General features: G+C 40.5%; 1 protein-coding gene across 4 annotated transcripts in view; it reads right to left on the bottom strand.

The window, feature by feature from the left end:
* The window catches only part of ITGB6 (integrin subunit beta 6), a 149752-nt gene that overhangs the window by 7711 nt on the left and 119177 nt on the right, over positions 1-22864 (bottom strand). For all 4 annotated transcript variants that reach the window (XM_061396154.1, XM_061396164.1, XM_061396132.1 and 1 more), the window contains 4 exons: positions 17353-17575; positions 14124-14221; positions 6713-6832; positions 1368-1534 (listed from right to left, as the gene is read on the bottom strand). In XM_061396154.1, the coding sequence (XP_061252138.1) occupies positions 1368-1534; positions 6713-6832; positions 14124-14221; positions 17353-17575 (608 nt within the window). The remainder of the gene's footprint in view (positions 1-1367; positions 1535-6712; positions 6833-14123; positions 14222-17352; positions 17576-22864) is intronic.

Below are 22864 nucleotides of genomic sequence, written 5' to 3'. Positions count from 1 at the left end.
CCCATCACCCAGATTCAGGAGTTATCAAGATTTTGCCACAGTTACTTCAACTATTCCTCTCTCTCTCTTTTGGCTGAATTATTTAAGGGGAAACCCAGTTTTCACTTCCTTTTTACTGTAAACCTTAATTATTTTCTATCAAAGCCTCATGCCATTATCCTACCTAACTGAATTAACCATAATTTCTTGCTATCAGTCTAATGCCCAGGTCTATACTTTTTTCCAGTTGTCAAAAAATATATATTAGTTAGAGTGCTCAAATCAAGATCTAAACAAGATCCATGCATTGCATTTGGTTGTTGTGTCTAAAGGTATTTTTAATGGGAAGATAAAGTAGATAAAAATTTTCATGGTCTATTGCCCTGCACCATATATTATATTTATTTCAAAATAACTGCATAAGATATAACATCCCTTATTAAGATAAATGTACCTAAAACAGAAAATTCCATTTGCTTTAGGTACGGAAGATATCATTATAGAACTAGAGAAAAAAGTGTTAACATCAATTATTTGGGGAGATGAACCCAAAGGAGCATTGCATTTGCCTGTATTTTCTCCAGTCATATCATGGTTTTAAGAATCAGCAATGTAAGATAATTGCTATCAGATAGCTGGACACACCATTAGAGAGAGAGAGATGAAATTAAAACCATGAAATTGTTTCTATGGGCCTCTAGAAATGTAATTATCTCTCCTGTGGAAAAGAAACACAGAAAATTGGAGTCCTGTTTTGTGTTTGCCCACTGTGAAGAGAAGACACATAAATTATATCTATTGAGTACATATATTTAAAAGTCGATACTTTGGAGGTTTTTTTTTTTTTTTTCAGGTAGCTGTTTAAAATGGATGCTATTCAGAAAAGCTAACTGGATGGTATTTTGAAAGTCTTTTTGCCTTACTTTTTTAGCCTATTATGAGTAATGAGTATTTCCATGGAAATTGGCATGAACTGTCATACTACTCCTGAACATTATTCCATTAGCTCTAACAGCCGATTTATGGAAATGTTTAGATGTAGCATGTATGCTTGTCAAATGGGGCCTGCAGGAACCTTCTGGTGGTAAAGAATAAAATGTGTTGCCTTGATGTTCCAAAGTAGCTCACAGTATAAGGAGTTTCATGAGACTCTTCAGAGTAGGGGAAGTCTTCATTGCAATGAGAGACAAATGAATGCTATGAGGACTGAGATCCAGATAATGGACAGAGGTCCCTTTGTCCCCAAAGCAGAACAGAAACCAGCTGTTGGGGACGTGGTGAGAGGAGCAGAGAAAGAATGTGACAGTTTAACTCTTAGTGCAGAAGAAATCCAACACCCCTTCTTCTCCTCAGGACAAGGAGCAGCCAGCCCCCAGGTGTGCGCATACCGTTTGCCACTTGGCCTTTGACCTTTCTGCTTCAAACTTGGCAACTTCTTTCCTATCATGAAAAGACACCAGGAGCTTCCAAATGCACAGCAGGACGACTCCAATAAGAAGAATAGCCAGCGAAACCCCCAACATGATCATGGGAATATTTGGAGGTTTTGGACAGTCTGTGGAAACAAAGAAAATTGTATTAAGGAGATTGTTCAATTAATGTTCTGATGTAGAGAAAACATGTCTCATTAAATTTTCAAACCATAATTTTTCTCCAGTAGAGGAAAAATAATAATCTCTTTTGTTTTGCTGAATTTTAAAAAACGAGTTACTTGTTGAAGGATAGCCCAAGTTCTTCAAAGAAAACAGAAGATAAAGTAAGAACTTGATTATTCAAAGCAAATGGATATATAGTTGAACGACTGACTCAAAAAGAATTAAAATTCAAAAGAGTGACAATTAATACACATGGAGTATTTAATGGATCAGTGAAAAGACTGTAGTTTACTAAAAATGACCTTTTCTGAATATAAGACAAACTAGAAACGGAATGTGTACACACACATACACTTTTTCCTGGATTTTCTTGAATCGTATAGGAGATTACACTCAGAATTAAATACAACCTACCCACTTGAAGTATACTACTTGTTCTTCCTTTTAAAATATATAGACAGAAAATAATCATGATTTTCAGTTTTATTTTCACTCTAATGCAGTGCCCTGGTGTCTTGGAAAATTCCTGAATTGGGTTCAGGAGAGGTGGATTCCATTCCTATCTGATGGACAGTAGCTGTCTGAAATCCATTAAGTCTCTCTATCTCTCTGAGCCCCAGTGCCCTCGTCTGTAAAACCAAGGTGTGGGGCTTCAGTGTTCCCTTAACTTCCTGATAAGATTAAGCCCAGGTGCTCATGCTTATTAAACCCACCTCTGAAATTCCTAGACCCATCCCCTGAGATTCTGATTCAGTTGGTTTGGATGGAGCCACAGACTCTTTATTATTAAAATATCCCAAGTGATTCTTATCTCCAGGGAAGTTTGAGAAATCAGGTGTTCTGTATAGTCCTTTCTACTTGAACATTCTAGGAAATGTTATTTTGACTCTATTGATGATATTAATACAATTTTGTAATTATACAGTACCTTCTCTCATTGACAGCAGAATGACTAATAATACTTGCAATATGCCTGGGAGATGATACATTTCTTAATGAAGCATTATAATTAAGCTCTCCCTTTGCTATCATGGGAAAAAAATCCCCCATAAAAATTATCATTAAATATCTGCCTCCCTCTGCAAGAAGTGAGGCAAATTCATGGTATCTCGGGAGGAAATGAACCATGCTTAGTTTATCCTAACTCTTATTGCTTTTAGATATTTAATAAGGAGAGTTATACACACAGGGCGAGTCATGCTGCTTTCAAGGTAAGATCTATAGCTGATCTGAATTTGAGCAGGACTAATGACCCTCTAACAGCATGACGCCTGGCTTTACACAGTTTTGTTCTTTAGCCAAAAAGCCATGTAAGGTGATTAGGCAGAAATAAGTAGAGGAGTTAATGAAATAGCTACTACAGTATGAAGATCTAAAGACGGTTTCTAGAATAGCAAATGAACCATGGCCGCTTCTAATAGGTTAGCAACACTCCTGAAAAGAAAGTGGCAGGCCTGTGTCCGTGAGCATATATACTGGCTACATCTTTGACTATGAAATGTCTGGGGTGGGGCATAGAACGTTCTTGCTCGAAGCAAAACGAAGCTCGCTGAGACCCTGCAGCTAGAACATGAATTAGGAGGGCTCTCTGGTAGGCAATAAATATAGGAGGAACGGGCATGGCCTGGTGGAGATAATCATTTTAAGAATTTAGAGTCACTGGAAATTAAACATTTCTCAAGCAAGGATTTTGGCCCAGCCTCCAGAGCAGGTATTACACAGAAGAAATCTCTACGTTCTATACTCTCTTTAGTATCTCTTGAGATGCTCATGCTGAAGACATGTTGTAGGCAGGAGGAAAGGTTTTCTCTATCACTGTGCACCATCCAGCTTGTCTGTTGAGTCCAGGTCAGTGCGGCACCTAATTCTAAGGTGCTGAATTTCTAATGCTGCCAATCTGGTAGCCCAGTCACGTATGGCTATAGCTCAATAGTCACTAGAAATGTGATTTTTCAGAATTAGGCTTTGTGTTAAGTGTGAAATACACAGTGATTTTGGAAACTCGATAAGAAAAAAAAGTACAATATCTCATTACCAATTTTATATTGACTGTACATTGACATAAGATTTTGGATGTAATGGATTAAATAAAACATACTATTAAAATTAATTTATTGTATACTTTTTATGGGAGGCAGAAGGATGGCTCCAAGAGGGAGGGGATATAGATAAAATTATGGCTGATTCATGTTGTTGTATGGCAGAAAGCAACACAACACTGTAAAGCAACTATCCTCTAGTTAAAAATTACACAAAGGTTAACTAGAAAATTTAACAATACAATGTGTTTGCATATTTCTATGAGAGAGTGCTCTCTAACAGAATCTGGGGATTCAGATTTCATTTTATGCTCACTCAGCCAGTGGGAGGCAGTAGAGCACAGTAGTTAAGAGCTCGGGCGCCCGGCCAGACTGCCAGAGATCCCAACCAGCGCTAGGATTTAATTGCTGCAGGACCTAGCAAATTATTAACATCTCAATTTCCTTACCCAAAAGATGGACATAATAGCAATACCTGCTTTATATGGTTGTTGAGAATGTTAAATCAATACATGTAAAACATATAGAATAACACCTGGCAGGTATTAATAAGGGCTCGATATTAATGACAGCTGCCGTTATTGTTAGTAGCAGTAATAGTAGTAGTGTTACAACAAAGGCACCCTTCTCCCTCTCTATCCTCAAGACCTCAAGGCTTGGAATCTCCAAGGTGAAACCTGTGGGTGTCAGATCCACACTCATATCCATGCCAGGAAGCCTCCCCAGCTGCCATTCATTGCCGTTCTCATGGATGCGGCTCTTGTCTGCTGAAAGTTTCTCTGGAAAATAGATGAGTGAAGATCTCCCTACATTCACACACACACTGATGGTGACTCTTCACTTGGCTATCTTTTTCTATTTGGCTGGAGAACCCTGGGACTCCTTAACTTCACATCCTCCTCTCTCGTTTTGCCTCTTTTCTCTGGGTGCCTCCAGCTGGCTCTCTGGTCTTATAGCTGTGAGAGGGGCTCTCTGGTCTTAAAGCTCTCTGGGGCTCTCTGGTCTTAAAGCTGTGAGAGGGGACAACAGACTCCAGGGCCCCCAGAAGCTCTGATCTATCTGGGAACATTTACCAGGAAAGGAGCATCCTTCAAGCTGTCAGGAGACTCCTGTTAAACCTTAGGGAGGTCATTTCCCCCTCACTTTTTCCTGCTACAAAAGCAGAGGGGGAATAAAAAGCCTTAATAAAAAGACATCAGGGCAGCTGAGGGCTTCTCTGAAAGATGGCATGTTGATGTGCCACTCCTATTGTGTGGACAAAAGAAAAAAATCCAACAGTTCAGTAATGAGGAAGCATTTAGCAACCAAAGGCAAGTTTCACAAAAGAAAAGAAAGAAATCAACTAGATACAAAACCTATTAAAGACAGAATCTATTCTGGAAAGTTTCATTTTTGTTTGAAACTTGCTTTTCCAATGGAGTTAACAGTATAAGGAGCGGCTTTGACTTCAGGAGAACTAGTTAAAGCCATTACCATGGTCACAGAGAGCAGGGGTGGAGGTAAAGAATTTGCCTTTAGAAAACAGATAACGAGGAGGCAGGTGTTTGTACTATAAAGTATTTCTTCTTGGTACAGCAGGAATCACCTTAAATTTCCTTAATTAATGGCCTCTACAGTGCCCTTTATGTACGCATTTCAGACGAGATCAGGTGTGTTCAGGGTGGTATGGCCGTAGACAATATGTATGCATTTCAAAGAAGCTGATTCACGGGAGCTATTCAAGAGCAAGTCTCCAGGAGTGCTCTGCCCATCTGAGCGGCAAGGTCACCATCAGACACTTGTATCTTGCATTGTGCTGACCTCTACCTCTCCCTGACCCTTAGCACTGCAATGTGGTACTTTTCTAATCTTGTTTTCTTGGTAAGTTCATAGTGTTTTGAACTTCTTGATAATGGTGTCATTGCTTTTCACACTCTTAAGTGATGGCAGTTTGGTACTGTTGGGTTCACATTCAGGACTTAACGCTTTGTCAGCCCATTGATAGACCAGCACACACAACAAAACACCTCGGCCTTCTAGCCTGCCTTGCTGCTATTTTCTGGGCCAGAAGTTGGGCTCCAGGCTTTTGGGGGAAAGCGGAGGGGGCTGATGACAAGAGCCAGAGAGGTCTGAGTTCATGCAGCTGTTGTTTCTACTGCAAAGGTTTCGGGGCACATCATTAACTGAAGACAGAAAAGGTGAGGCACCTGTGCGCAGACAGACAGGCAGGCAGTCAAACAGGCCTGTGAGGGTTAGAGTCACCCGGAAGAGGTCTAGAAGCCAGCTGTATAGAGTCACCTGGAGAAGTGTTAAAATGCAGAGTCCTGGGCCATATCTGGCCTGCTGACTCAGGACACAGGCAGTCTAACAAGCTCCCCAGGTGAAACTCACTAAAACTTAAGAATGTCTCAATAAATGTGCTTTTCTCACTATTTTCTTCTCTCCTGGCTATAAGCTTCTCTCTCTCCCCTTCACTGAAAATGAAGCTGACTCCATGAATTGGTACGGAGGAAAACTCAGAAGAAGCAATAGACTCTGACTTCCTTTAGAGATTACTTCCTTCCTTCTTTGTCTTGCCTTTTCTGACTCAGCTGTCATTTAACGACCCATTGGGTAAGTTATTAACTAGAAATGTTTTACATGCATTTTTTTCCACTGAATCCTTGACTCAACCCTTAGAAGAAAGTACTGTTGTTTTTCCCATTTTACAGATGAGGAAATAGAAACATGCAGAGCAAGTATCTTCCAAATCGTCAATGAAGTGGTGGAGCAGGATCTGAGCCCAGGGTTTGCCTGATTCAAAGCTTGTTCTCTTAGACTGTTGTATTCCTCTTCCCTGTTAGTCTTTCCTAAAACCATACCTTTCACTGACATTTAATTGGTCCACCGTTCTACAATTCATCAGCCACCTTTTTGGATTGGAACACTCTTCTTTTGTATTTGGTCTTAATAAGAGACATTGGAACATACCAAACCTTTCAATAGGTATCTTTCAGTCATTGGGAAATCAAAAATTTGGAAATGTCTTTCCTGGCAAGCTACCCAGAGTATCGTTCTGGTTGTTTTCTCCTTTCCCATGTAGTATCTCTTATCACTGACAAGGGAAGGCAAGCCACCCACCTTTCTCATTGATGCTGTGAATGACGGTTTTCCCTTCATTATCTGTAGTAAGTAGGAATGTAATAAGGCATTCATTTTCTCCTTGCAGAGAACAGGAAACAGAGCTATCCTTAGAGAAATCTGTGGATAAAGAAGTCATTCATTAGGTTAAATGAGTTTCCAAAAGATGTTTTTTTTTAAAGCAAAGTAGTATTGAGTTTTATTATGCAAAATAGGAATTTCCAACATTGCAGAATAGGAATAGAAAAGACAGGATTTTCCTCTACCCACTGAGGGTTTTATTTCTACTCCTGTTCCAGAAGAACAGTTCCAGGTGTGGTCAATCAGGACTGACCATCAAATGCACCCATCAGTCTGATAGGTACACAATTTCAATGGAGTGCAGTGCTTCAAGGCAGGTACTGTATTGGGAATAGAATGGCTCAGATGATGGCAGTGAGGAAGCCATATGATTTCTTTGGCTCAGAGTACTGGGAAGAAGCCTAGATTACATTTCAGAGAGAGACTACACAGTTCAGACATAGTGGTATTTCTAAAGGGGCCTTTTCCACAATGTCCTCGTCAGATCGCTGGCCATGTATGCTCACAACAGTAAATGTGAATCAGTACGACTTAACAGAGATTGAAGTGCTATACAGCATGGGGACCAACAGGATAAAGGTAAATCCCAGAATAAAAGGAGACGAGGGTGCCCTGGTGGCGCTAGTGGTAAAGAACTTGCCTGCCAGTGCAGGAGACTTCAGAAATGTGGGTTTCATCCCTGGTTGGGTTGGGAAGATCCCCTGGAGAAGGATATGGCAACCTACTCCAGTATTCTTGCCTGGAGAATCCCATTGAGAGAGGAGCCTAGCTAGCTACAGTCCATACAGTTGCAAAGAATTGGACACGACTGAAACAATTTAACACAAATACACACATGACGGCCATTGGCCTACCACTTATATAGCCCTTTTCTCAATTAAAAAAAATTTCAATTTTCCTCAAATCTTTTTCAAATAAAAGAAAAATTGAGGTTATTCAAGAACCAGAGAATGAATGTCATGACAGAAATTGATAAAACAGTAAAATGGTCAATAATGTTAATACTATGTATCAGACATTTTAGTGGTCTGGCACCTATGCCAAAATTATGTAAGGTTTTTCTAATTAAAAAAAAAGAACTTACTTAAAGTTCTCCTCTAAGTTAGAGACTTTTTAATGATACTGTTACATTTTTTTTTTTTTGTAAACCTGTAAATAGAATGACTGCTCTTATCTTTAAATTTTAAGACATATGATCCAAGTGAAAGTCGCTCAGTTGTGTCCAACTCTTTGCAACCCCATAGACTATACAGTTCATGGAATTCTCGGGGCCAGAGTACTGGAGTGGGTAGCCTTTCTCTTCTCCAGGGGATGTTCCCAACCCAGGTCTACCACATTGCAGGCGGATTCTTTACCAAGTGAGCCACAAGGGAAGCCCAAGAATACTGGAGTGGGTAGCCTATCCCTTCTCCAGTGGATCTTCCCTACCCAGGAATCTAACTAAGGGTCTCCTGCATTGCAGGCAAATTATTTACCAACTGAGCTATCAGGGGAGTCCATATGATCCAAAGCAAGTGTCTTACAATGCAATGGGTCAGAATCTAAAACTGGGATCGTCTCTGATAATCTTGGATGTAGTCTTGTTAGATCTGTAACTTTTCTCATCAGCTTCAACATAAAAATTTTTTCAATAAAACAGAATCTAGCTATGTTCCTCTGACTCTAATGAAGAAAAATTAAACAATAATCTGTTTTTGGTTTCACAATGCCATAGCCATAGAAAGACAGAAATGTGTTTTTTTGCCTTTAATTTATACAATTAAATACCTCATGCCAAAGTCTTATAAGAAGCATGCCTGTATTATCCATAACAACTGAGACTAGTAAAACATTTGAAAGTGAAAGTTGCTCAGTCACGTCCAACTCTTTGCAACTCCAATAGACTATATAGTCCATGGAATACTCCAGGCCAGAATACTGGAGTGGGTAGCCTTTCCCTTCCTCAGGGTATTTTCCCAACCCAGGGGTCGAACCCAAGTTTCCCACATTACAGGTGGATTCTTTACCAGCTGAGTCACAAGGGAAGCCCAAGAATACTGGAGTGGGTAGCCTATCCCTTCTCCAGAGGATCTTCCCCATCCAGAGGGATCTCCTGCATTGCAGGTGAATTCTTTACCAGCTGAGCTATCAGGGGAGTCTGTATGATCCAAAGTGAGTATCTTATGACACAGTGGGTCAGAATCTAAAACTGGGATTGTCTCTGATAATCTTGGACGTAGTCTTAGATCTGTAACTTTTCTCATTAGCTTCAGCATAAAATTTTTTTCAATAAAACAGAATCTAGCTATGTTCCTCTGATTCTAATGAAGAAAAATTAAACAATAATCTGTTTTTGGTTTCACAATGCCATAGCCATAGAAAGACAGAATTTTTTTTTTGCCTTTAATTTATAAAATTAAACACCTCATGCCAAAGTCTTATAAGAAGCATGCCTGTATTATCCATAACAACTGAGACTAGTAAAACATTTGAAAGTGAAAGTTGCTCAGTCATGTCCAACTCTTTGCAACCCCAATGGACTATACAGTTCATGGAATTCTCCAGGCCAGAATACTGGAGTGGGTAGCCTATCCCTTCTCCGGTGGATCTTCCTCACCCAGAAATCAAACCGGGATCTCCTGCATTCCAGGCAGATTCTTTATCAACTGAGCTATCAGGGAAGCCTTTAGCATTATTAATAAGATTTCAGAGGATAAATTTAAGTGAACAAACTGTTTCTGAATCCATTTGTTGCTGTTGTTTAGTCACTAAGTTGTGTCTGTTTTGCAACCCCATGGACTGTAGCCTTCCAGGCTCCTCTGTCCATGGAATTTTCCAGGCAAGAATACTGGAGTGGGTGGCTATTTCCTTCTCTAGGGGATCTTCTCCACCTAGAGGTCAAACCTGCATATCCTGCATTGGCAGGTGGATTCTTTACCACTGAGCCACCTGGGAAGCCCCTTCGAATCCATTACAAGCATCTTATTTACATAGGAATATTAAGAAATCTAATTACAAATTATTCTCATCTGGTCAATCCCAACTGTTTACCATCATCTAAATCACCTGGGAGGTTTCCCAGGCAGCACTAGTGGTAAAGAACCCACCTGCCAAGGCAAGAGACATAGGAGACACAGGTTCAATCCCTGGATCCAGAAGATCTTTTGGAGGAGGGCATGGCAATTCACTCCAGTATTTTTGCCTGGATAATCAGACATGACTCAAGTGACTTGGCACGCCCACATGGAAATCACCTAGGAGTTTTGAAATGATGGATTCTAGGGACTCACCCTGGCTATTCTGATTTGAGAAGTCCGTGGACAGGAGCTTGCATATATGTGAATTGTTAATAGTATCTTTAAAGAGGTGATTCTGATGAAGAGGTTTGGGCACCTCCAGGCAACACTTGATTAGTGAAATCTGTGTTATTTCATGTGTTTGACAGCAACAGCACTACATATATAATTCATATTTGGGTCATTTTCAGATGACCTCCACCATTCTCCTACCAAACCGTTCCAGTTAGCTAGGACTCATGGAATCTTATGGAATATGCTTTTTCTTGTTGGAGTGTTTTTTTCCTTCCCTTCCTGCTTTGCCATGACAGTGCACACCCGCCCTGCTCTTCTAAAACTTACTTAATGGAACATTTTATTCTCAGGTAGAAAATATGTGGACAGCTTATAATACTGCTTTCAGTAATATTAATCCTGTTTTTTTATTTCCTCTTAAATAGCTACACCGAAGCACAGGGAGGCTTAATTTACTTGGCCAGGATTTTTAAAGTTTTAATGGAACTGCTAACATGACCTTTGAGTCATGACTCCCTTCTTGCTTTAATTACTTCACCACTCCTTTTCATGACTGTTATGACTCTAGATTTCACCTGTTTTGTAGTGTTTGGGTATTAAAATGGCATTATTGAATGTGCAGTGAAAAGGTCCAGCTTGGGCTGGAGATTTGCATAATTAGCTGCTAAGGTTTTCTTTTGTTGTTCATTAGAAATGGGCCTTTCTGTTTTACCCTCTTGTATCAGTGCTAGCAGCACTGGTTTAGAATAATAGAATGAAAATAAGATCTCAGGCAGTCCATGAAATCATACATAGAAAAGGGAGAAATGTGAGAATGGAGGTGAAGAGGCCGGGGTCTGGGAAGGTCTAGGAAGGATGCGGAAAATATAAACTGTCTGTACCATTGACTCAAGATAACCATGTACTTGAGACCTTCCCTTTGGGGGATAGACAGTACTTCTCAGAGAAAACAGTTTCCCAGGAAAGAAAAAAAAAGGGCTCTGGGGTCAAATAAGTTTGGGAATCCCTCCTTACTCTAATTTTCCCTTTTGCCTCACCTGAAGCTTCACAACGCACATTTAGTTTAATGTACATGAAGTTCTCGGTCTTGCAAAGCAAACAAAAAGCTTAACTTCCCGTTTGCAAAATTCATATGACTATTGGTGCTTTTGTTCGTGTGACATTTTCAGAACTAGGGTTCCATGGAACATACTTTGAGTAACAATGCTCTGAGTACATGAATGTTGGGGTAAATTCAAGACTTCTATTTCAGTAAAAAGGAATATAAAAGTTAAGCCACATGGCCTTAGAAATGCTCACACAAGTCATCATAGCACATACGAGGAATAATTTATTTAGATTATGAAGTTTATGCTGACTTTACTCTTCATGTCCTTGTGAGGGAAAGGATGAGCTGGTAAAAGGTCCCATGGAAGAGCAAATATGCAGTGATAATTTCAAGATGATGTGATCAATAACATGACTGGGTGAGTAATTCGAAACAGGACTTATTTAAAAGGCCCATCAGAAGATACATACGCTTGTGGCACTCGTGGTAAAAGACTCTACCTGCCAATGCAGGAGACACAAGAGACATAGTTTCAATCCCCGGATCAGGAAGATCCTTTGGAGTAGAAAATGGCAACCCACTCCAGTACTCTTGCCTGGAAAATCCCATGGACAGAGGAACCTGGCGGGCTACAGTCCATGGGGCCGCAGAGTTGGATAGGACTTATCGACTTAATAACAACAAGAACAACAACACCCCTTAGAAGAGTGACTTTTAAATTCTCAGTCTGACAAAGATATTTTTTCTTTCAAATTCATCACAATTACTGCTTTAAATGGTATTATTAAACCAATCACTTTGATTTCTGAATTAGAAATAGTTGTATTCCCCTATTTTGAAGATAATTTAGTCAATTACACCATAAGAATAATGAAACAATTTATAGGCTACTTGAGAATATAATCTTCCTCTCAAATCCAAGCATTTAGGATCATCTATACTCAGAAAGGCATTTCCCTGGTGGCTCAGACGGTAAAGAATTTGCCTATGATGTGGGAGACCCAGGTTTGATCTCTGGGTCACGAAGATTCCCTGGAGAAGGAAATGGCAACCCACTCCAGTATCCTTGCCTGGAAAATCCCATGGACAGAGGAGTTTGGCAGGCTACCATCCATGGGGTCTCAAAGAGTCAGACATGGTTGAGCAACTAACACTAACTCTACTCAGAAAACTGTATGTGTACATTCCCTATTTGTGATTTACATGTTTCCAAGGTTGATTTCTTTCCCCCTCAGCACATTAGATGTCCCATGCTGTTAGTTAATTTGGTTCCAAACATTTTCAGGGCATTTTCTGAAATTTTTAGTCATTTCTTGGAAACACATGGTAAGTATACCAACTATTTGCTGTGAAATGAAGCCAGAAGGATATGCTGAGATTGTGGACTTGTTACTAATGTGGACAGGCCACAAACGCCATCTTACTCGGTGCTTTTACCACATCTCATCTTCGGTATTAGTGTAAGGTACATACCATCTTGTCCAATTTATGGCTATTTGGCATATTTATCTTAAGGTACCAGAAACGTACAGGCAAGGGGTTTCATGAGCACTAGTCCCACCCCTCCATATAGGGTTATTTAACTGTGCACAGTCAGAAACCTCAGTTTTAAAACAAATGTTGGTAATTTTCAATAGAAATATCACTAACATATCACTTTGGAAATGGATTAATTTCTGTATTCTAGTTTCATTATTCAAGATGCATATGCTAGATTGTCATAAATTATCATCGTGGTTATTTCACTCCACCCAAAATACACTGGAGTTGCACCTCTGAGGTGTGCAGAGCAAGGTTCCTACCTGAGCAGCGGTTCCTACCTCATGGCGGGTTTGTGATGATGGAAAAACAAATCCCCCCAGATAGTCCCTTTAGGAGGGGCAGTCATCAGTTTTGTTTTAAAGATCACAAATTATTTTTTAAATGCTTTCTCAGCTAAAATACAACCTATTTACATATCTGAGATAACCTTTTGCCATTAGAAGGAATCTGATTTTAAGTAAGTCTTCAAAAATGGCAGACAGAAGCAAGAGCAGAGTTTACTTAGCAGTTAAAGGTAACAAGGCTTCCCAGGTGGCACAGTGGTAAAGAATCTGCCTGCCAATGCAGGAGACACAAGAGATGCAGGTTCAGTTCCTGGGTTGGGAAGTTCCCTGGGAGGAGGAAATGGCAACCCACTCTGGTATTCTCACCTAGGAAATCCCATGGCCAGAGGAGCCTGATGGGCTGCAGTCCATAGGGTCATAAAGAGTGGGACATAACTGAGGTACTAAGCGAGCACCTCCTGAAGGTAACAGGCCTTTGTTGGAGTTTGGGACTGAGGGCACAGGGGATTAATGATGACCATGTGAGGGGGCAGGGTGGGACGGAGGTCCATGACATGGGGGGGATATATGTTTACACATGGCTGATTCATTTCATTGTACAGCAGAAAATAACACAATATTGTAGAGCAACTGTACTTCAGTTAGAAAAAAAAGATGACGATGTAATATCCATGTTTGGAAAGTTGGGAGTAAAAACATTGAGGGAAAGGGAGGAAAAATGGCCACTAACTAGAAACTGCTGGATGCCTGAGTGCTGCTGTCAAGAAACCCACTACACCTCACTTCTTCCTATCGTGAAATAAGGCAGGCAGACGACAGAGGATGATTTCAAGTTAGGGGGCTAATATTTTGCTCTTTCTTCAATTTTCCTCTTTTCTAATTCAAAAAAAATTACAGCATTCTGGAATTCTCTCCAGCTGCATGAGTTTAGCAGAGATGAATCTGCCAACAGAGCTAAGTCAAACAGAAAAGCCAGGACTTTAAATTACTTGTATCCCAAAGCATCAAGTCTTTAGCCTTCTGGAACGCATTTACTCTTAAAAATGAATGCGAGTGAACTAACCCCCCAGTACAAATGAACTTGAGCTACTGAAAAGCCCTCCACAGAGTGTCTGCCTCTCTAAAACTGTGCAAAGGAAAGGAAAGCAATTTAAGACAAGTAGAACCTTCTTCTTCATTGATGGTCGCACCAGCTAGTTTGCATTTGTCAACACATTCTTCTTGGGCCTGGCCATCTGCAGACAGGTAGCATTCAATGCAGCTCCTGTGAACATTATTCAATAGAGTTAATCAGTTTTGTGATGGTGTAAAAATGGATATGCAATTGGGATATTGCTTTGATGCTGTTACTGTAATTCCAGCTATAGAAATGTCTCAGAGAGGACATTGTGTTTTGTTACTTTCAAAAAGATGGTTGGGTGATATCCAAGAGGAAACTGCTTTAGTCTGAATTCCTCTCAGTAATCAGTGCTCCCTACTCCAGTGTTCTTGCCTGGAGAATCCCAGGGACGGCGGAGGCTGGTAGGCTGCCATCTATGGTGTTGCACAGAGTCGGACATGACTGAAGCAACTTAGCAGCGAGCCAGCCTTGATAATAGCTACTATCCTCATTATCTTTAATGATTGCTTTTGACTGGTTAGATTAAAAAAAAAATGTCCCCAACAAAAAAAATCCCAATTATTTTGGTATTTAATTTAGCTATATTTTCATTAGACATTTTCCTGGGAAGGGTTTATGCTGCTAAAATAAGATTAGAGACTAGATAAAGTGTGAATTTCTTAACAGAAATGGTCTGTATTTTAAGAAGAATTCCAAAAATTCTCATATGTCATGAATGACTATTTCAAAGATTCACTTTTCTGTAACTCTTTTGAATGAGTTCAAACCTTGATAAGAGTATTTTCAAAAGCTGAGGATTACAGCCTGGATCCTCATTAATGCAGATTTTTAAATAAAGGATTGCTACTTATTTAAAAGTGTATTTCCAAGAACATAACCCAGGAATTAAGCTACTCTAGTGATGGCTATACAGCACAAGTAAAACTTAGATTCTGAATTAATCTTGTGCTGAAAATCACTTTACAAACAGATAGTGTTTGGGGTAATCCAAAGCTGCAAAAGTTTTCTTACTGTGGGCATTCACCATACTGCCTCTCTCTTACTCTGGCTCAGGAAAGGTATGCTCTTCTAAGCACTGGAAACACTCCCCATTCCCACTCACGCCTTATCACATCTTAGCTGAAACTGCACTTCCTTAGGCAAGCTTTCCTAGCCCTTATCAGTTCCCTTGCAGTGGAAGCCTCTGAATTCCTCTGCTGGAGGGTCTTAGGAGCAGTACTCTCTGTGGAGTGGGGATAGGAATCTTATCTGGAAGTTGCCTTTGCACGGCAAGCACACTGCACTTATCAAGGTTATATATTTACTTGGGGTGGTTTTGTAGGGGGCTGCTGAAGATTGTGGAAGCCTTAAAACCTCTATCTCTTTGTGTACCCCATTGATGGCTGCCCAAGCTAGCCTGGTAGCTTTATCTCCTGCCAGAGAATTCTATTGTTCCCTCTTTATCCCCTATTATAACTGTCAGCCCAGATAGCATTATAATTACTTTTTAAATGTTCTGTCTTTGCCAGTAGATGCTTAGCACCTGTGACAGCAGGAACTATAGCTGTTTCACTATCACTATATGTCTATGACTTAACATGATTTTGGCCTGTAAGTAGGTATTTAACACCTATTTGATAAATAAGTGCATGAAAGAATAAATAGAAGAATGGATTCACCTCAAAACTAACAAATACCAAGTGGGTCACTCTACTCAGTTCCTCAAATTCAACCTACTTTAACCATTAATTTCATACCTTATAAACCAGATCTAAGATTGAAACATGTCTGATGAAACAAACAAACAAATTTCTGGTTACCAAAGGGGAAAGGGGAGAGGGTGGGGATAAATGGGGAAGTTGAAATTAACATGCACATAGCACTATATATAAAATAAACAAGAATTTACTGTATAGCACATGGAACTATATTCAATATCTTATAATAACCTATAAAGGAAGAGACTCTGAAGCTGAACACCTAAAACTAACACAATATTGTAAATCAACTATAGTTAAATAAAATTTTTTTAAAAGAGATTAAATCAGGTTTACAGAGAAGATAAAATAGAAAAATAATGGAAGAAATACTTTCAAATAACATTTAATATTAAATTGTATTCAAGTAAGCCCAACTTTGGGCTCCCCAGGTAGTGTGCTAGTGGTAAAGAACCCGCCTGCAAATGCAGGTTAGACGTGAGAGACACAGGTTCGATCCCTGGTTTGGGAAGATCCCCTGGAGGAGGGCATGGCAACCCACTCCAGTATTCTTGCCTGGAAAATCCCATGGACAGAGGAGTCTGGCAGGCTGAAGTCCTTAGGGCCTCACAAAGTCGGACACAATCGAAGCAACTTAGCACATACACACACAAGCCTAACTTTGTGCCCAGGCTTCTCTTGGCATCTATTCAGGCACAGTGACAGGGAAATTTGACACTTGAATAGTGAGTAAACACTGAGTGAATATTGGTAATATTGATTTTCTTTGTTCACATTGGATATGCACATGTCCCCATTGTGGGTACCAAAGTTAATGAAAATATGAACTGCTGAAGGACGTTTGCCGTATAATACATTAAACCTGCAATGTCATAACACAGCCAGTTTGGAGATTTGCTTTTCTTGACCTCAATTTTTCATTAAGAAGTTAGCTGCCAAGCTAAGAAGAATTTTTTTTTTTACTGGAAAAAAAAAATGATTGCTTTTTGTTGTTGTTTGATGATAAAAAGAAAGTGTAATTCACAATAGCTCTGTAGAATGGCAACCAAAGAAAGTTGCTAAAGAGCATGAGTGGTAAGAAAGAGGGGAGGAATTGAGAGCCAAGATCATCTTTCTGTTTCTTTGCCTTTTTGAGTCTGTAGATAGGAATGAATCAGTAAGATCAGGCTATAAACTCGATAAGAAGCTCCTCTGTTTCCCTGTAAAAAGTACTGAAAGTGAGTGTCAGTCCCTCACCACCCCCCCACCGCCCAGGGCACTCCTGATGTGTGGCTGGTATTGTAAGGGAGAGGCTGTCTGATGTTATCAGTGTGGGACCTCAGCTTAGCTTCCTCCATAGGCTCTCATAGAAATGTGACTTTGTGATCCTGGATAATCAGCATTGGGAGGTAATGGAGAGGCTGATGTTCCAGGCTGATGATCACAGGGGCCCTTTGGGTTTGTGTGTTTTGATGGATGCTTGGGGACCAAAGCCAGCAAGAACAGTCTGAGGTCTGAGTTTATAAAATGTCGTTATAACTTTGATCATCATGAAACCTAGGGACAAAGAGACATTTTTGTAGATGGTAGATACATTACCGTTTAGAGTTGCAGGGATCGCCGCAGGTGGGACAACGTTCACAGGTGGGTCCCGAGGCTCCAGGATTCGTGCAAATGCACTTGCCGCACACACAGTCCCCTCGGCCGCTGCAGAGGATCCCGTCTTCGGAGACACAGGGGTCCGTGCTGGTGGTGCAGTTACAGTACTCACCTGTCCAGCCGCTCCTGCACACGCACTCGCCACAGTCACAGTCGCCATTATCTGCAAAACAAAGTTCCGGGTTTCTTAGGGCTAAAACCACTTCTGGATTTTGTGGACCGTCTCTTCTCTTTGCCTTTAAACACCATCAAAAAGACTGAAGGAAAAAAAGGGAAAAAAGTGAGTGCTGTGCAGGGGTGGGAAGGAGCGTAGATAGGATAGTGTAAATAGTGTAGTAGTGTGTTTTGCTAATGGTGTGTATTTATTGACTTGGTCTCTTAACTGAAGATCAACTAGGTTGCCTGATGTTATATCAAATAGAATTTATGGGCTGGCTTCCCAGGTGGCACAGTGGTAAAGAATCTGCCTGCCAATGCAAGAGACTCAGGAGATGAGGATTCAATCCCTGGGTTGGGAAGATCTCCTGGAGAAGAAAACTGCAATCCACTCTAGTATTCTTGCCTGGAGAATCCTATGGACAGAGGAGCCTGGCGGGCTATAGTCCATTGGGTCACAAAGAGTCCAACACAACTGAGCACATATGCATGAAATGAGATAATCTAGAAGCCTATAGTTAGCTACTTGATGTGTGTGTGTGTGCGATTATGTGTATGTATATATACCGTTCGTCCTTCATCAACCCATGGGTTGGGGCACCGCCCCCTACTGTTACATCTCCCCTTAGTCCAAAGTCTGAGAATAACTTTTAACTTCCCCCAAACTTAATTACTAACAGCTTCTTGTTGACTGGAAACCTTACTGATAACATAAACAGTTGATCAACACATACTTTGTTTGTTACACAGGGCTTCCCTGGTAGCTCAGCTGGTAGAGAATCCGCCTGCAATACAGGAGACTCTGGTTTGATACTTGGATTGGGAAGATACCCTGGAGAAGGGATCAGCTACCCACTCCAGTATTCTTGGGCTTCCTTAGTAGCTCAGATGGTAAAGAATCTTCATGCAATGCAGGAGACTTGGGTTCTATCCCTGGGTTGGGAAGATCCCCTGGAGGAGGGCATGGCAACCCACTCCAGTATTCTTGCCTGGAGAATCCCCATGGACTGAGGAGCCTGGCAGGCTACAGTCCATGGGGTCGAAAAGAGTTGGACACCCCTGAGCGACTAACTGTATTTATCGATACTGTAAGTTTACTAGATGAATCATCTGGCAGTACCTACATCAAAATCATCTTATAACACTACAGATATTAGGCAAATTATTAACACTAGATATCAAAAATAAAAAGATAATGTGAAAAAGAAATTCATGTTTATTTACAGATATAGCTATTTATGCATTGATAATGAATAAACAATGATATGATTACTTTATGGCAGCCCAGTGTGATTAGTATCATTGCTTCAGAGTAGTCTAGCCTATACACCAATGAATGAATTGTTAAAATATTAATGGTTATAGTATTATGGACATATTCATATTACAAACATGATTCCCTTTTCTTAAAACCCACTTACCTTTAATAGTAGGCTGATTTGCAGTTTCTCCAATTATGAGAGAGGCATACTAGACAGTAATATAATGCTTTGAAAGCAAAGTTATCAAACAGTAAGAAAAATAACACATTATTAATTTTACATTAAATATCACTTACTTTATGCCTGTGTAAGAATAGAGCAATATCTATATACATTTTATGCATTCACAACATATGTAAATTTTCTTTTTTGGTATCTCTGTCTGGCTACATCTGGAGACTTCTCTGATGGCTCAGAGGGTAAAGTGTCTGTCTGCAATGCAGGAGACCCAGGTTCGATCCCTGGGTTGGGAAGACCCCCTGGAAAAGGAAATGGCAACCCACTCCAGTACTATTGCCTGGAAAATCCCACGGATGGAGGAGCCTGGTAAGCTACAGTCCATGGGGTCACAAAGAGGCTACATAGTTCATCTGTGAATATTTTCAAATTGTTGCAAATCTCTAAAAATATGTCCAATATATTTATTGAAAAAATCTGCATATAAGTGGACTCACGCACTTCAAACCTGTGTTGTTCAAGGATCAACTGTGTGCATGTGTTTATATATTATTTTTCTCACAGCAATAGAGATAAGAAGCTATGAGTCCTGAGAAGTGTCTGTGAGCTTGGAGAGGAAAGGGGATGAAATTCAAGGCATGAGATGCCCAGGGAAGAGGGGGAGGGAGAGAGAGGATAGAATTCTTCAGATGACCAGACTGGGCTACTAGCTGGATGGGGCATCTTTTTACTGCCCTTGAATGGAAGTAACTCTTATGGTGCCTTATCCCCAATGCCTGGCATAGAAAGTTTTTAATTTTTAAGTGAATAGATTGTTCTGAAGGAGAGGGGGAAGAGAAGCTTAGGATAGGGAAGACAATAAGTTCATTTTTGGTTCTGTGGAGTTTAAAAGACCTGTGGGTGGTTGGATACGTATATACAGCCCTGAAGTTTGGGTTTTGTAATCCACCAGGGATAAGTGGCAATTGAAGCTGATGGGGATGAGATTATCTGGGGCAAGCAGATAGAGTGAGTAAGTCCCTGGAGAGTATCAACATTTATAATGTAACCAGAGATCCTCATAGAAGAGCCAGAGAGGTAAGAGGGGCTCCTGAAGAGCTGGCCAGAGGAGTGTATGAACTACTGCTGCTGCTGTTAAGTCACGTCAGTCATGTCCGACTCTGTGCGACGACCCCATAGATGGCAGCCCACCAAGGCTCCTCCGTCCCTGGGATTCTTCAGGCAAGAATACTGGAGTAGGTTGCCATTTCCTTCTCCAGTGCATGAAAGTGAAAAGTGAAAGTGAAGTCGCTCAGTCGTGTCCGACTCTTCTCAACCCCATGGACTGTAGCCTACCAGGCTTCTCCATCCATGGGATTTCCCAGGCAAGAGTACTGGAGCATGAACTACTACAAAATGGTAAATAAAGTGTTTCAGATAATGGGCCTGTGTGTTCTTGCATAGTATTTTTTGGTTGCGTATCATGCCCAAGATCCTAAACTGGCATTTGATGATCCAAACAAGCAACTCTTACTTGCAAATTCTGTAACATACTTTTCTTCAGAAAAAGAAGTGTGCCCCAGGTATTGCCTCTCAAGTTTTGCTCCTTGGCAACATTCCAAAGACACATGGGCGTGGTGGTGGCGCATGAGTACATAGCATGTGAGTGCATGGACATCGACGCTGATAGCACAGGTCTGGACCCTGGCTCTGGTACTTCTGGGCTGGGCAAAGTTGGGGAAGTTACTCAACCCCTCTGTGCCTCAGTTTCCTCATTGGTAAGGAGGGATTATTAATAGCACTACTTCATAGGACTGTTATGAAGATCACCTAAGATAATACATAACAGTGTTCAGAACAGTGCCTGGCCCATAAATAAGCAGGGTGCTCTGTGCTGTGCTGTGCTAAGTTGCTTCAGTGGTGTCCGACTCTCTGTGACCCACTGGACTGCAGCCTGGCAGGCTCCTCTGTCCACGGGATTCTCCAGGCAAGAATACTGGAGTGGGTTGCCATGCCCTCCTTCAGGGGATCCTCCCAACCCAGGGATCAAACCCACATCTCTCTTGTTTGCTGCACTGGCAGTTGGGTTCTTTACCACTAGTGCCACCTGGGAAACACAAGCAGTGTATAAACGTAAGTTATTATGATTCCTAAACACTATCCAGTACGAAGAATTTGATAGCAAAATTATCCAGCAGTATTAAAACTCCTGTAATTATACTGAAAACCAAACAGATGTGAAAAAAATCCCAAGTGAGGCAGGTTTCCATTTTTTGGAGATCCTGCCATATTCATTGCAAAAAGAAGGATTCTGATTTTTCTCTTGTAAACTGTGGTCCAGTAGGTGGTTACTTTTCTGTCTTCATGACTTGGCCTTAAGAGACATGGAGTAAGTAATCCCAGAACAAATGATAAACCACAAAGATTTTGAAGCTAGATTCTGACTGCTCCTGGTATGTGTGTGTGTGTGTGTATACATATGTAGGGAGAGAGACAAAATATGACATACACTTTTCTAATGAAAGATGAGTTGAAGTTTATCTGGATCCATGACATTAATACTGCATTTCATAACCTATTTAATTCATAATTGAACTAATTAATTTAAAGCTAAGAATAGTTAGCTGATTTAGGCCAAAACCATTCATTTACTTTTTATATGTAAACTGTCATCTAAACTTCAATGGCTTTTTGTTTATTCCTTATCAAAGGGGGAAACTTACTTTCATGATAGGGAGAGATTTCTATATTACAGTTTATTCTGAAAAATACATATAGTGTATAAATATTGTCAAATGAAATGAGCATTTTGAAAGGCTTTGAGAATGCCCAAGTATATCACTCCATATAAAAATTACTTGGCAGAAATTTTAGAAAACCCTTCTAAGAGCTCCTTGCAGAATTTAGAAACTCTCCTTTCTTTGGGACTTCAGAACCATTAACTGAGTCACAAAAGTTGTTAACTGATATCCACAAACAACTACTTATCTAAGGTACCTGTTTATACAACAATAGCTTTATAATGACTTCATGTAGAAACAAGATGATAATCAAAGATCAAGGAAAAATTATTAGGCTCTTTTGATACAGATAGATCTTTCTGGAATGCCATTGACTGATAACTAAGAGCACAATGGTAGGAAGTTTTTTCTATAATGCTGTTTGTCCAGTTTCTTAGAATCAAAATTTTAAAGACTAATGGAATTTGGGCAAGGGAAAAAAACAATCAGTGGAGTCCTATATCTTACAGATGGATGGAAGAAGGTGCACGGGAAGAACATCATGATAATAGCCCTTTGGAAAAGCAACATGTTGCAGAGTCTACTTGAGAAGTGGGGGCTTCCCAGCTGGCTCTAGTGGTAAAGAACCCAGCTGCTAATGCAGAAGACTAAGAGATGTAGATCCAATCCCTGGGTTGGGAAGATCCCCTAGAGGAGGAAATGGCAATTCAGTCCAGCATTCTTATCTGAAGAATCCCATGGGCAGAGGAGCCTGCTGGGCTACAGTCCATGGGATTGCAAAGAGTCAGACATGACTGAAGCAACTTAGCACGCACATGCACACATGAGAAGCGAGGCTGTAGTATAGTCAGGCTGCTTTGGAAACAACAGCATCAAGAGCATGTGTGTTCACAGGCCAGGGTCAGTTTTATCCCCACACTAAGCACAATGCCAGGCACGCAGTACGTATTCCGTTACTCTTTCTTGAATTTAGAGCTAAGAATAGTTAGGTGATTAAGGCCAAAACTATTCATTTACTTTTGTACCTTTTTGTACTTGATTGTACTTTTAAAAGAGAAAGTTACAGAGTGACATCATTTGAGATGTTACTAAACACAAAATTGCTTTTGAGAAACAGTCATGGTTGAGGATGGGGGA

The sequence above is a fragment of the Bos javanicus genome, chromosome 2, assembly GCF_032452875.1.
Source record: "Bos javanicus breed banteng chromosome 2, ARS-OSU_banteng_1.0, whole genome shotgun sequence".
In the NCBI taxonomy this organism is placed as follows: Eukaryota; Metazoa; Chordata; class Mammalia; order Artiodactyla; family Bovidae; genus Bos; species Bos javanicus.
Note: the sequence above shows the minus strand (reverse complement) of the source record. Positions and strands in the feature narration are given on the sequence as shown.